The sequence below is a fragment of the Melospiza melodia genome, chromosome 4, assembly GCF_035770615.1.
Source record: "Melospiza melodia melodia isolate bMelMel2 chromosome 4, bMelMel2.pri, whole genome shotgun sequence".
Taxonomy (NCBI): domain Eukaryota; kingdom Metazoa; phylum Chordata; class Aves; order Passeriformes; family Passerellidae; genus Melospiza; species Melospiza melodia.
The window spans coordinates 56,271,114-56,287,065 of NC_086197.1; the positions used below are offsets into that span (position 1 = coordinate 56,271,114).

The 15,952-nt window shown below is 42.2% G+C and overlaps 1 protein-coding gene across 1 annotated transcript in view; it reads left to right on the forward strand.

Moving 5' to 3' along the window:
* PLBD1 (phospholipase B domain containing 1) overlaps nt 1-15,952 on the forward strand; it is a 38,867-nt gene that overhangs the window by 21,374 nt on the left and 1,541 nt on the right. The window contains exons 5-10 of the mRNA XM_063154696.1: nt 468-632; nt 1,789-1,933; nt 8,875-9,075; nt 9,187-9,327; nt 13,038-13,223; nt 14,884-14,990. Coding sequence (XP_063010766.1) covers nt 468-632; nt 1,789-1,933; nt 8,875-9,075; nt 9,187-9,327; nt 13,038-13,223; nt 14,884-14,990 — 945 coding nt within the window. The remainder of the gene's footprint in view (nt 1-467; nt 633-1,788; nt 1,934-8,874; nt 9,076-9,186; nt 9,328-13,037; nt 13,224-14,883; nt 14,991-15,952) is intronic.

The window sequence follows — 15,952 nt, forward strand, 5'->3', positions numbered from 1 at the left end:
ATTGGTATTTATTATCTTTTTCCCCCTCATTTGTTTCTTCCTCCTCAGTCCTGAGGATGTCTTAAATTGCAGTGTTTATAGATGTCTGAGAGCTCCCAAGACCATTAGTGGAAGACACTTCAAAGACATCTAGATAAACAAAAAAATTAAATTTTATCTCAGTAAATCATAACAGACTGATTGACATGCTGCTTGCAAACACACACTCAGGTTTCTTGAGTTACAGTTACATCTTCCTTTTTGCCTCAGAAATTGTAGCATTGGTAATGCCACTACAAGGGCCAGATCCTGAAAGCTTCCTCAGTGCCTGGTGCCATAGTGAGTGTGAGCATCTGGGCCTTGTCAGTAGGCATTTCATAGGCAATATGAGAGCTTCCTTCTGGAGCAAAAGAAAAATTCTAACCACTGAGGCTGTCTTGATGTTTTTCTGTCTCAAAGTGTTTTTTGTCATCTTCTCCTTCATTCAGCCACTGAGCAACTTTGATGTCCAGTTTCTGAATGCAGTTGGAGACCTGTTGGACCTTATTCCTGCATTGTTTGATTATTCTGCACGAGGTAGACAATGCAGTGTGGATTCAGGAGGCCATGGGAGATACCAGTGGGACATGGGACACTGCTCTGCACTGATCAAGGTGAGCATCAGAACCTTATCTCCAGTGACTGTGTTGGTTTGCAGTGTCATGAGTCTGCATTTCTGCAGTCTTCCCTGTTCATGTTGCATGTACTTAAAGTCAATGATCAAGATGCATATATGCAGTTGTCATTTGTGCCTCTACAGGATTTTGAGTCCAGTTTTTCTCACTTGAGTTCAAGGGGAGGGAAAAGACTGAACTAAAACCACAGAGATGGATGTTGAAAAGCTGCTAGAACTACTAGGGAATGAAGAACTACCAGGGAGGGGAGACTAAATGAGAAATAACTCATTCACCTAGAGAAGTGGCATCTGAAAAGGGATGTTGTGAGTGACTGCAAATACATTGGGCAAACAAGCAGGGAAAAAAAGGAAAAGGATTATTTAAAGTAAGGGATAGTGCTAACATAAAAACAAATGGATGCAAGTGGCTGATGTTTTCTGTTAATAGTGATACCTTTGAATGGCTTTCCAGTAGGAGTGATGACAGAAAAAAACCCCACAGTTTTAAGATAAGTGACTGATGCATCATGTTGGCAATTACATTTTTCAGTTAAAATTGCTAAGAAGATTTAATCAGCATCCAGAGAGTCAATGTATGGCAGAGTAACAATATTCACCTTAAATTGAGAAACATGAACTAAAGTATTTGCTTACAGTAAGAGGTTTCTGAGCTAACAACAAATCGCAGAACCAGGGACATATTTTGAAAATATGAACTATCAACATATATATTTACCTTTTCAAATGAAATTTACTTGCATTTGCTTCTGTACTTCACTTCAAAGTGAGCCAGAGGAATTCTCACAGAAACAGCATGTTTTAAATTGATGTCATATATTTGAAAAGATGTGATTTGAATGTGTGAATAGAAATATTCCAATTGAAATTGGAGGAAAACCTATACCATGTGATGCAGGTATCCCAAATAACCCCACGATGTTTTATTTTGAAAACAACACATAGGTAAGAATTGTTTCTGTAGGTTTCAGAAATTCATTTAGTACACAGCTAAAAGCACAAGAATCTGCCCTTTCTTCAATAATGCAATTAATTAAACTACTTAAAAAAGTAGTTCTCCCAGTTTCTATCAAGTAGAAAACATGCAGAATATCATGAGGTCTGAAATTATTAATCTTTCTGCTTCTGTTTTCCAGGTTCTACCTGGATATGAGAATATATATTTTGCCCATTCCAGCTGGTTTACTTATGCAGCCACACTGAGAATATATAAGCATTGGAACTTCAATATAATTGATCCATACACCAGCACTGGCCGGGTCTCATTCAGTAGTTACCCAGGTAAAGTCAAGAAAACCAAAAATATGTAGATATTCAATTTAATATGGACCACCTTACTGTCTTGTAGCTGTCCTGGCTGTGAAAAGAAGCACTGGCTTCAATCTACCTTAGAACTTTTAGCAACCAAGAGGACAAAATGCTAGCTTGAATTTTCTGTCTTGAGCATGATATTGTTGTCATTGTCTTTTGTTGTTGATTAATCACCTTCAGTGCTCTGAATAATACTGGTTAAATATTTTACCTCTGGCACAAACATGCTGCTTTGAATTCTGCTTGTGTAGTCTGCAGTCATCTCAAGTACTGAACTCCTCACCATGCCTGTAGCATTTGCATGTTTGGTAACAACAATTTTGAGTGCTTCTGTTTACCACTGTGACGTGACTCCTACTGTAATGGGATTATTACTGAGTATCAAACACTTGCTGTTTGGAAGTGTATCAGTTTCTTTGATCTTGGGTTCAGGAACCTTCAGTTGTTTTGTTGTTTTTTGGGTTTTTTTCCCTTTCTCCCCACATCTTCCTTTTCCAGCTTCTCTATAAGCTGTTGCAGAGGAGAGTATGTTTTAATGCTTATTTGGTGTGTTAGTAATATAGCCAGCCAAAATATTTAGGAAAATATTATTTTGGGAAGATTAGGCCAAATGTTAGAAATTGCCAGCAAGTAATGTTTGAGGAGCAAAATGTGTGCTCTTGGTAGTACCAAGAACAGCACCAAGAAATGAGAGCGTGAAAAACCAAAGCAAATCTGTAACTCCCTCTTAGAGCTGACATTGCATAAGGTTTTAGAGGTGAAATTTCAAGTTCAAAAATACCTAAACAGTCAAAAATCTTCATAAAACATTTTAAATGAAGTAAATACTATAGCAGACTCTGTCATTCTCATGAAATTTTGTTGGCTGATGATTTCCAAATGTGCTTTGTTGAGTAATGGTGCTTTACTGTAAGGGCAAGGGTTCTTCATGGCAGGGTCTCCTGAGACTGTGACTGGGAGAATGTTTTGAAAAGCAGTTGCATTCATTTCACATTGAAAACAAGACTTTTTCTGTGAGGGTCTGAGCCTCCTCAGGAATGCAGCATTTTCTGACTGAGATTTTTAATTTGAGGAAGGGAGTAGAGGTAGCCTGAATGTCTCTTGAGTGCACAGCCTTTGAAGAGCTTGGATTATCTGTGATTGCCTCAGAGGAATTTCACTTGCTTGTTGCAAGGAATTTTGCCGAGTCTGTGTAATTTGGTTGAAAGCAAAGGTTTCTGAGCTCTGTTCATCACGTGAATGTTCATGAGGTTATTCTGGCTCTCATATCTCTCAGCTGAAATACTGATGATAGCACTACCCTTGACAAAAATGTGGCTCTGTTTAGCAACTGTTGTATGTTGCATTGTGCTGCAGATTCAAAATTGGGGATCGTGATCAGCCACACAGAGCATTTATTATTTTATTTTTAGTGGATGTCTGTGGTGATGTATTTCAGTTGTCCCCTTTTGTGGATTCTTTGTATAAGGAAATAAAAATATTATGGTTTTATGAGACTGGCAAAGCATAGTGTGTGGCAGGATACCTGAAAATCAAAAATCAGCTACTGCTTTGCTGAAATGGTTGGTGTCAGTATAGGACACGAAACAAAACAAGCGCACACACTGCTGCTCTCAAGGTGAAGAAAAGGGAAAGTTTGTTTTCTGATTCCAACACTTACAATTTTCCAAAAGTGACTGGATTAGAGGGTGAAAGTGCCACATCTCCAGTGACACTAGCCAAACTTACAGTCCATCAAATTTCTCCTCCTCCACAAAAGAATGCAAAACAATAAGTTATTTACAGAAAGTTTGCTACAAGAATGTAAACATCAGAATGCTTAGAAAATCTTAAAAAATCAGGGCGACAGTTGGGGGTCTGTTCATTGGTATACAAAATCACACTGTGCTTCCCTGAGAGGGCTGAGGTCTGCAGAGGTGGCTGATTTTAAAGCCTGCTATGTGGACTCTAACATAGTGGTGTGGGAAGGTGTACTTCTACCAACAAGATGAGTGAGAACTGTTGGAAAGCATAGTTCCCATGGCTACAGTGAAGTTAGAGAGGCCTGTGGCATGCACAGGGTGCTCACTGATGACAGGGTGCTATCACAAGCACTAGACAAGCATGTTCCATTGACTGCAGCAAATTGCATTAGCTGTGGGTGTAGTTCACAGACCTGCAGTTTTCCATGGCATGAGTAAGCACTGGCCTAGTAATGCTCCAGGGGTGTCACGTAGGAAGGAGGCAACTGCCAAATTCCTCTGCTCCATGTTATGATGAGAGATATTTTCAGAGCATCTGACTCTGGAATCTGCAGCTCCTGGCCATGGTTCGGCCTGACAATTGTAATGTCTACTTGCATAAATGTTCCTGCTTTTAGTCTCTGCCCTGATAGACATAAGAACCAGTAAGAAAGGCTACATAGTAATCTCAACTGAATAGTAACATGATCCTATGGACATAGAACTTTTAACTTCTGGAGGAAACAGAGAGCACTAAAAGACAGGTGCCCTTCTAGGCCTTCAGTGACACTTAACTGAGTTATTCAAAGATAGTTGTCATCCAGTAAGATAGGATATAGAGTAAAACTATGCTGCTGTCCAAAAGATGTGTCAGAAAATGTTAACGGGTCATTTGTCTTCTGAGAAGGAATATGCCAAATCCATGATTTCTCCTGGGGTCACAGAATAAAATTATCCATATTATTTCTTTATTTACTGAATTTCAAAAGACAGGCTACTAGATTGCAAAAATTAGTATTAGCTGTGACTCAGTTTAGAGGTTCTGAGGCTATAGACTAACCATGATTTGTGTTAGGGTGTGCATTGTGGGGCAGCTGGAGGGCCTTGCGCTTCTTTGCTCATGTTGTGAGTGAGCAGGTAGGAGGACAGGCAGGAGTAGAGTCCATCCCAGCTTCCCCAGCAGTTACCAGTGTTCTGCCACCAAGTTCAAATGTCCATTGTTAACAGCATATCTTCTCTGCTGCTTTCTCCCTTTCAGAGCAGCGGTAGTCCTGCAGAGGCACAGTCAAGTGGGAATTAATGGAAGTTGTAATCTCTGTTTTTGCAGAATGATTTCTTTACTTGCTGCTCATTTCCACACTAACTCACCTTAATTCTCACTTGAACTCTGCTCATAGTCTTTGTCCGCAGAGCTGCACGTAGGACAGTTCTGTGAACCTTTGGAAAGGAGGAATGTCTCTGAACTGGAAGCTTGAGCTTCATTGTCTTCTTCAAGCTCTGGACATGAGTACTTCCTGTGGCTTGTGAATCAATGCATAGCAGAGAGAACTGAAATTGTACAGAGGATGTTTCTGTTCCTCACAAATGTTGAATGAAGCTGTGCTCATGTGAGGGAGTAAGGAAGTGATAGAGACAAGGTAGGTTCTATGTTTTGTGCCACATATTTAGTGGTGGATCAGACAGGAACCTGCACTTCTCCCTCTCTGCCCCTTTCCCTCCTCACCTCTGGTCAATACTTTACACTGCTTATTGAGGCATTCAAAGAAATGAGCCAAACTAACTGATACAATTTATTATTTTCTTTGGATAGCAGGGGGGTTGCAGCTTCCAGGATTTTCATCCATTTGGATGGAGCTCTTTTAAACTCCATTTAAGAGCAGGAAGGTGCCATTTTGACTAAGCACTCTGGTTTGGATAGTGAACTACCTTCTCTGTGCTGAGACATGGTCTTTTAAAGTATGTTAATTTGATTTTAGCAGCTTAAACAAAACAGCTGAAGAAGAACAGTTGAAGACTTTTACTTCCACCTTTCCTCCTCTGATCCATTATTGGGATCTTTCTGGGTTGAGCTAGGTGGTGATGTGCGAGTAAGATGGCACAAGTTGTCTTGATGGCTGACTATACATGTCATATCTATCCATCTATCTATCTGTGCTAAGGCAGGAGAGAGAGGTAGTTTGTGTCCCTTGCTTTGAAGCAATCTGGTGTTAATGCAGCATAATCCTTCCCCACAGCTTGAGGAAGAGCTGGGAGGAACAAACCATGGAAAAGATGGTAGCCTTTGTTCTCAGCAGTACCTTGCTCATGAGGTATTGCCAGAGCATTTTCTGCTTCCTCCAGCATGTGTTCAAAACCTGGAGGGAAGCAAAGGAAGGTGTGGTAAGCTTTGGAGTTGAGACCAGAGCTATGGTGTGGTGTGTGCTTGTTCTTAGTGCCTAGGAGAGATGTGCAAGTGGAAGGGAGGCAGCTGATGGGTGTTCAGTCTTGACATGAGAAGCAGTTGCTCATTCTCTGCTAATCCAGAGAATACATTTATTTTCCCATATTCAAATGTGTTTATGCACTAGAGCATTGGGCATCTCAGCGAGGAGCTACTCCCAGTCCTGAGAGGTGGGCTAGACCTCATAGCTTTGACTTTCAGCCAGTAAAGCTGACCCATGCTATACTTGAAAAAGCACAGTGACCTTTTAAAACATCAAAAAAGCTGATGCTGTCTAGTTCAGAAAGCAGCACTCTACCTCTTTCAGAACAATAGTACCCCAGAACGTGCTGCCACCCGCATGCTCTTTGATGTGCTGACTTTCTGGAGAACACTGTGGCTCAGATTGCAAAAAATGCTTTGCTTGGCTGATTAATGTCATGGTGAGTGCAACTCCATGTTCTGGAAACTTCCGTTTTCCAGTGGCATTTGGAAATGGAATCTAAATGGATCAGATCCAGAAAATGCAATCAGAAGTACTTTTGCTTGTTTCTCTGTGGAGTTGTCAGGTTCGTTGGAGGGAGGGGTTAAAAAAACCCCAAAAAACAATGAAATAAAACAAATTTGATTGAGTGTTCCTAACAAAATGGGAAGTGGGTTTGCAGAGATGGTTTTACAGGAAAAACATAGAAGAAGCATACAGTGAGATAACACCTTCATTTACAACAGATTCTCATACACACTTAGAAGAATGGCTCAAGAGGACATCAGACATCTGCTGATGTCTCTAGACTTCTCTACCCAGGTTTTATTTTTCTGGATGTCTTTATACCATGGGTAACCTGTTGCTTGTATTTTAGCTTCCCTTTGTTTCAGAGTTGCCTATGCCTTAAATCAAAATGCCATCTTGGAATTATTAAGTTGGTAATGGTGTATAATGGAGGGCATGTTGTGTTATAAAACATTTCAGGATAAAACTTGGTAAATACTAAGACCCAGAAGGAAATCTCCTTCTTTTCAGCTTAGCTGAGCTTTGCTGAGCTCAGCTTAGCTGAGCTTTGAATTACAGAGTTCAACCTTCAGTTAATTCAGCATCATTCCTTGTGTTAGCACTTGTTTTGAGTCAAGTTTTTCTGTTCTATCTCAGCTGTTGATTGAAATTGGAAAGAGAAATTACTTTGTTTGTTTTGAAGTAGGACACTTGGCATTGTCACCCGCAGGAATTGATGCTCAATTCACATCACAATTGTTTCAAAAATTTCAATTATTGCCTGTGTTTGGGCAAGCACCACTTGACGTGTTATGCAGCAGATTATTGCTAGACTATCCCAAGTCCTTGTATAAAATAGACTGGCAGAGCCAAGTTTAGGATGTTTCTCATTTCCTTACTTATTTGAGGGAGATCTCTGCTGATAATGCACATAATGTATTACCTCTCTCTCCATGAGTAATACCAGAGTGCTCAGTCTATTGTATACTGATATTTTTTTAGAGAACAGATATCCACACAGTGTAAGTTCCTAGATCTGTTCTAATTTGAGAACTTGCTTCTTTAAAGAAATTTTGCTGAACTAGAGCCCTTAAAAATTACTTTTGCTTGAAGGTGGTCTGCCTTTTGATAAAAGCCCAGGAGTAGGAGGCAGAGCTGGGTTGTCTCTCTTGCTGTCGTAGGTTGGTGACTTTTGCAGTTTGTGTTAATAAAGTTTGCTGTAGAAGATTTCATATGGGAGCTCAACTATTATGGTGTAACACAGCATTTTAGCATTTTGTACTCTTTGAAGATGGATGCTATTAAAAACTTCTTAACAAGAGTTTAGGCTCTGTATGACTTCCCCATGACCAGATTGCTTAACAATCTTTCTTCCCCAGCCTGGCAGCCATGTATCTGCTGAGTTATCTAAAGGCCAAGTTATTTCTGCTCTACAAGTAGTCCCCATACTATCCAAGGCATATAGCTGACCTTTTCAGCTCTGTGTGCCACCTCCTGGCAAAGGGTTTGCAACTGGACCTAGGACTTCTGTTGGCATGTGACCTGGAAGGGAATCCTGCCCACAGATCCATCGCTGTATTGACTTTGCAGAGCTGGCAGGAATAAAAAACCCCTGTGACAACATGTCAGGAAGAGGAGTAGGTAGAGCTTCTCCTCATATACACGATGTGGTTTATGATTTAAGAGATGCCCGTGTCTTGAGATGCTTTTAAGAATACTTAGGAGAAGATTAAACTAGAAGGAAGATTTTTCTGCTTGGTTTAATAAAGAAGGAGTTAATTAAGGGGATTAATTCAAATTAATTAAATGAATTTAAGTTGTCTTTACAGACTAAAAATCTAAAACTGATACTGGTTGATGAAAGTGTTTTTGTGGAGTTTGTACTTTGCTTTAGTTTTCATTGTTGAATTTTTATATTTTTTTAGTTCACTTCTTTGTTAGAAACAAACACTTCACAGGCATTTAAGGTATGTAATCCCTAGCATAAGACATAGGTTGACTTATGGAGAAGCTTCCAGGCTTGACATACAAAGACAAAGCAAATGCTTTAGATAAAGAATTAGGTGTCTTGAAAACGTGACAGTTTCTTATTTCAAACTGTGTTGACAGGTGGGCCCAAAGCCCTTGCAGAAGTTACTACCTCATCTTTAATCTTTGTACAGTTTCAGTTCACACACACACGCATGGACTCATCCATATCCTCATTACTTATCTCTGTTTTGTTCTATGAGTATATCAAAGGTTCACAAAGATAACAGGTTTTGTGTTACTGCTTTTTAAGGCTTTTTGGTGTCCCTGGATGACTTTTACATACTGGGCAGCGGCTTGGTAATGTTGCAGACCACCAACAGTGTTTATAATGAAACCCTCATTAAGCAAGTGGTGCCTGAATCCTTGCTAGCTTGGCAGAGGGTCCGCATTGCCAACATGATGGCAAATGATGGCAAAACTTGGGCAGAGACCTTCTCCAAGTGCAACTCTGGTAAGTACACCTGTATATGCATCTTAGGAAAAAAATATGTGTTCCCTCTACCTCTTGTGCTTGTTTCCTTCCCTTGGCAGGACATGTAACTCTCTCTGTTCTCGTACCCAGGAACCTACAACAATCAGTACATGGTTCTAGACCTGAAGAAGGTCAAGCTGCAGAGGAGCCTTGATGATGGTGCATTGTACATTGTCGAGCAGATCCCAACCCTTGTGGAGTATTCTGATCAAACAAATGTTCTCCGGAAAGGTAATAGCTGCTATAGTAGTTACTGGCTTAGGAAAACCATCTCTTTATGCCGACTGAGAATAATGTTTTGTATCAGGGAAGGGTTTGTTGAACACTAGTCCTGAGTTTAAAGTAAGGAAGCTTTGTGTGAGCATCCCTCTGCATCTGGGTGAATTGCAATCTATTCATTTATCTGGTATGCTGTGGCAGGAATGCAATAAACATCTGTGTCTCCTAGAAGCAGAGGAGGGAAAAATAGACTTTGTGTCTTTGCTTGTCTGCATCCTTGCCTTTTTTCTGGTATTATTTTTCCCTGTTGTAGAGACCAATGAGGGAAAATGTGAGATCTGTTTGGGGCAGTACTAAATAACTGTGATGCTGTGGGCTACTCAAAATGATTGTTGAGTTGGTCACCCTGCAAGAAGATGAAATTTTGAATACCAAAGAAGTTCTGTTGTAAATTAATCTCCTGAACTTTTCTGGATCTCTGTTTTCTGATAAATATTTGCTTTTTAAAAGCATCTTTAATTCCCTAGCAAGACTGGCAAGAACTTGATGGAAAACAAACAAAAATCTTGGTCAAGTAGAACATTCACTGTCAGGTTTAATTTCAAGTGTTTACTAGACACTTAGAACATCAACAAAAAGCCTGAGCCTTAAGTGTGTCTGGTGCTTTTTGCTCCTTCCCCTAATCACATGCTGAGGGGATAAATTGATGAATTGCTCATCATCAAAATGATGGGAAATTTGCCTGTTAGCAGCTGGGGTTGGTTCTCTTTGAAATTTTTCCTTGTGTCTAGCTTCTTGGAAAGTTCTGGCTTATTCCAGGCATTGCCACATTGTCAGTCTCTTTTGGCTTCCTTTGCCTTGGGCTTCTCAATGCTGTGTTGTGCGTGGGATGCAGACAAAGCAGCTGATAGAGACCCTCTAGCTCTGGCACTGGAAACATTGCAGCCCCAGCATGGCAGTGCTATACCTGTGCAGAGAGGCCAGGCTTGGCAGGTACCTTGAGTTCCTTTTCAGCAATGATTTTGGAGCAGCTTGTGGCATTCTCTGTAGGACTGAGCCCAACTCCTGGGCTTGGGCACACAGTGACCACTTCTTCCCTCTGAGATGTTGCAGCTGCTCTGTTCTCAAAGGTGGCAGCATGCATTAGTAGTTACACATTACCTACAGGAGTTACACTTCATACCTACACTATGTCTTTTCCCAGATATCTAAGTGTACCTTGTGCAGACTGGATAACAGAGCAGTCAGTCTCTGGGAATTTAAACATTAGGAGGACAGCCTTCAACACACAGGGTGAGTTAAGCCCTGCCAAAGTGTAGTTTTGGAGACCTCAGCTGCTGTAAGCAGCAGATCTGAACTCCTCCATGCCACGCAGGACACCAGACAAGTCCCATCAAGGCCCCTGCCCTGTTCCCAGGTGCTTGAAGCAGCTCAGGTGAAGGAGGTTTATCTTTCTCAATACCACTGCTGGCTTAAAGCCTTTGTAGAATAGCTGACCCTGACAAGCTCCATCATTGCCATGTAGCAGGTGTCCCAAGATAATGCACTTTGGGCACGCTAGTTTGGTCAGATTGAGTTTGCCACCAGCATCTGCTTTTTAAGTCTCTTTGAAGCATAAACCTAGAAACAACAGAGAATGAGAATTGAAATCTCAGGTGAACAAAAGCAGGTATTGCTGTAGTAAACATTGTACTGAGGAAAAGTGAAACATTTCCTTATGCAGGTTTGAAAATGGAAAGGTTTTTTTCTTTATGGCTTCTGTTGTTTTTGTAGGGCAGTGCAGATGAGTTCTCAATACCAGGAATCTCTTACATTGCCCTTTCCAGGCAAAGGTGTCTGGGTGCTTTCTGTATATTGACAAAGAAAGCTCAGAAATCCTTTAGAGGAGGTGAGAGAGGGCAACACTGTCTGAAGAGAAGGAGTAGGTCACAGGAATAGGCTGCACTTCATTTTTCTTGATGATGAATGAGTAATATATCAAAATCAACACATCAGAGCAAAGCCTGGGATCTGTGTGTCTTCTGCCATATGTGCAATATTCTTATTGCTCTCTCTCCATGTTGCTGATATCTTTTACTCTCTTAAGTGCAGAGGAGGAAAGCATTTTGATTCAGGGATTTTTTGCTGTCTTTGTGTCATCCCTTCCTTTCAGCTTCACAGTCTCTCTTGTTTTTTGTCACTGTGCACCCTGCCAGGTTTCACTGGCTTATAGCAGCCCTTGGGTAAAGCCTGGCTTAGGTTGTCTGCTGCACTCTTTGCATGGGATTTGCAGTCTGGCAGAGCCTGAGACACAGAAGAGCTCTTGCTAGAGGAGAACTTTAATAGCTTTCTCTGTTTTAGCAATTTTAACAAGTTTTTCCAGGTGGGAGAAAGAGGTCATCTGTACACACTGTGTTCATGTGAGACAGCAGCACCTTTTTGAATCACAGCTAAACCTTAACTGGTTTGGAAGCTGATGTATCCGTGTCCTTGGGCCTGCGTCATTACAGGCTGGCAAGTTGCTCATTTCTGGAGGACGCCTGTATTACAACACAGCCTGTACACAACCTGTTTCCTTCAGGTAGGCTCTAGGTCACGTAAGCAAATGCCAGCAGACAGGAATACCCTGTCTTCCCTATCCTAGGCAGGACCCAAGCTTGTGAGGCCTCCACTCAGACAGTGCTCCACTGCTTATGCTGTCTGCATATCCTTCAGTTTGTATTTGTGTGTATTGCTCCCGGTGAGTTCCAGTTGATTTTTTTGAGCTTCTTACACCAGACTCTTCACACTATGCTGGGCTGATTTTAATATGTAGAGTCCTGCATTTACCAGTGCCTAGATAGTAAATCTCTAAGCCAAATCCTGATGTGTGTGATTTGAGAATGAACAACAAGGGAATGTTAGTGCTTTGGAGACAACTTGAAAGTGTGCTGCTCTGGGACCTAGCTCATGTTATATACTTGCTGCCTAAACAATAGAAAAAATTAAATGTTAAGGTATAGTTATCTATTTTTATATATTCTAGGACTTCCTATACTCAGATTCTGACCTGGAACGTCTCCTGGTTCTTTACAAGAGCTTTCCACAACGGTCTTCTTTCAGGCAGTTTTGTGCAGGATTGCTTTTGGGAAAGTTAGAGCAAGGCTCTGCTCTGCTGATCACTTCTTAACCTTCAAAGGCAGCTTCTGCCAAAAGTGCAGCAATCCCCCATCTTTCTTTATGGCTATGTGCACCCCCCACTGCACAAAGCGTGTGTGTGCTGACCTGCCTCCTGTTCACCTTGAGTGTCTGTCGTCTCCATGTGTTTGTGTGTGTCAGTCCCTCCCTGACATCTCAGCATGGTGTGTTCTGCTTTCGTGAGACGGGAAGGGGGCAAAACCAGAGTAAATGATTTTGCAGTCCTTTAAGGTTCAGCAGGGAAACCTCTGCCAGAGGGCTGTGGCCATGCTGCATGTTCAGGCTCCTGCAAGTCTGATCTCAGCTGTTTTGTAGGATGAGTCCTGAGGCTGGAAGTCTGGGGGCGGGTTGCCTGGGTATGCAGTCTCCAGTGGTGTTAGGCTGGGAGTCAGCCCTGGTCATGCCAGTGACTGTTTCCTTATTGTGTTCAAACCAGTTTTCTGTGTTGTTCCTCGACATGCTGGTGAGGCAATAGAACATGGACAATTTATTATTTTCTTTTCTGATACAAGCAAGAGCATCCAGCTTTTTCAAGTGATTAATAGATTGGGGTTTGTCTCTGACAGGTTACTGGCCTTCATACAATATCCCTTTCCATGAAAAGATTTACAATCTCAGTGGGTATGCATCGTATGTTGTCAAGTATGGCATGGATTTCTCCTATGACCTTGCTCCAAGAGCCAAAATCTTCCGTCGAGACCAGGGCAAGGTGACCAACTTGGAAAGCATGAAGTACATCATGAGATACAACAGTAAGACACTTGTTTGTGTGCTGTGGAGCTGATCTTAATAAGCAGAGTTACTTTTATTTCTTGGATTATAGTGGGAAGCTGCAGCCTCGCATACAGATCAGTTATTTTGTCCTAAATGCAGAATACACACAAAGCAAAAAGGTAACACAAGCTTACTTTGGAGGTAGGAAACTGGGCTAAAGTTTCCTATTAAGAGCAAGGCCCCTTGGGCTTGTTATTTCACTTTTCCAGAAAGCTTCTGACTCCAAGAGAGTACTCCAAGAGACCTCATGGACTGCTGTCACCTAATACATCTACAGCCTGTCAATCTTGAAAGCCTTAAGTCCTAAGCAACAGTTAGATGTGATCAGACCAGAGAATTTAGTGTAAAACTTGAGGTCTTTTCCCATGTTCAGGCAAACGGTCTTTTGCAGGTGGGATAGCGTTAATTTTCTTAATTAAGTGGTTAATACAGGAGTGTGTTTTGAATTTAGTAAGAGAATAATGTTGATAGCTCTGTTATTTAAACTCCAATGTTTTAGTTGTTTGTGAGTCAAGGACTTTTCAGTTTCCCATGCTCTTCCAGCAAGCAGATGCACAAGAAGCTGGCAGAGCAAAGCCAGTACATCTGACCTGAAGTGGCCAAAGGGATATTCTATACCATTGAACCTCATACTTACTGTGTAAACTGTGGGAATTGGCTGGAAGGGGCTGATCCCTGCTCAGGGAAGGGCATTGCATTGGTCAGCAGGTGGTGAGCAATTGTATTGTGAATCACTTCTTTCTCTAAGGATTTTTTTCTCTTGCCCTCCCTCTCCTTTTTAATTTTTATTATTAACAATTCACTTACTGAAATTGTTGTTATCTCAGCCCATGGTTTTTACCTTTTTCCAATTCTTCTCCCCATCCCATGAGGGGTGGGGCTTGGAGGGATGTGGATGAACAGTTGTGTGGTACTTAGTTGCCAGCAGGGGTTGAACCAGGACAACAGGTAATGCTCTGTTGTTTTTTCCTGACAGGGCTCTCCTGAACTCGATTAAACCCAGCTTAATTAACTTCTGGCTAAGCCCATCTCAGAGTACTGATAGCTTTAGATGCTATATTTTTATTCCCAATTACAGGGAGCGTGCTGCTTACTGGACTTGAGGTTTGGGAGGCCTCTCCCAGGGTGGGGTGTCATTCCTGTCTGGGCTGTGAGTAGCAGCATGCTCGTAGATGCTGAGCTCACCACCTTCCCCTCCTGGCTTGCAGTTACTGCAGTGGGTGTTCAAAGGTTTTGCTTCTTTACACTTATTTTAATCCAGAACAGGAAAACAAAGGCTCTCATTTCCCCTCCCCTCTCTCTACCCCCCACCTGCCACTTCCCTTTCTCTTCTGCTTTTCTCTTCTGAGAAAGCTTCTACAAGCTTTTGTCATGTAGAATTTCATCAGGTGGTATTGCAGATACTTGTGGTTAGAGGTTGGCAGTGGTGCCCCTGGGTTGCAGAAGTAGCTGTATGGTCCTGAATTAGGAGCTTGTCTACTTAATGTCATGTAGCTGGTACCTGTGGAGAAGCACAAAAGCAATGTGACAGAGTGCAGTTACCCAGTTTTTAGTGGCTCTAGTACTTGGCATCAGCTTTCTGTGAGGGGGCTAACGTTTTTTCTTTTCTTCTGCTCTTCCCACCACATTTCACCCCAGACTATCAGCATGATCCTTATGCTGAACACAATCCTTGCAACACCATTTGCTGCCGGGAAGACCTGAATCCTTCTATACCAGTGCCTGCAGGCTGCTATGACACCAAGGTAAATTACCTCAATTCCAATATCTGCTGAATGCTGGCTGCAGCCTGTTTGTGCTCCTGTCAGACCTGTAGCATGCTTCCCCGCACCAGGCCAAGCGTGGCCAGGAATGTCTGTTCCCTCTTTTCATGCTGTCCCAGTGCTTGGGCATCCTCCTCAGGTGGGAATTCTCTGCAGAGTCTCATTTCCTGTCCCTGACATCAGTCCTGGCACAGTGGCACAGGATACAGGGGGAGATGTATGAAGCAACTTAATCCATGGGAGCTTGTGGTGTTCAGGAGTTAAATTCCAAATCCTTACAGCAGGAAATGAGTCTTCAGCTCACTCAGGGAAGGAGACTGTTGTACAGCCTCAGCCTCCTGTTCATTAGAACTCTGTGGGTGCCTCCCAGAGCCCACAGGAAAGGGGTTGCAGTCTCACTTTATGTTTACATTTACAAAAGCCTGGCTCTCTAGTAAGCTACCCCACTCTGGGGCTCCACCTCTCTGCAAAACTGCTTTCTCAAAAGTTTGGTGAAGATCACTTTGCATTTTAGGGGTATGTGGGAAAATCCTTAGACCCACTGTCCTGGAGAAAACAGCATTTATTTTAGGCAGGTGATATGATATTTTCACCTGAAGAGCAGTGCCCAAGTAAGCAGCTGTGCTGAAAAGTTGTTCAGTGTGTCTATCCTGTGGGGTCCAGCTTGCTGCATTTCTGGATTACGAGTTTGGTTGCTAGGGTGGAACTGGGGGAGCTATTTTAATATCTCCATTGCTGTGTCCAGCCAGCTGTGTGTTGCAGTGGACAGTAGTGGGAGATTCCCAGAGCTGGGTAATACAAGAAGAATGCAGAAAATGGCGTTGTAGAGGGGTCTGGTAAGGGAGTGGTCAATGCCTGCTGCAGTGCCTAGCCAGCACAGTTAGGCAAGGAGAATGGGCTGGGCTGGAGGTGGAATGGGGGGCTTAAGAGGGGCATTGCAAGAA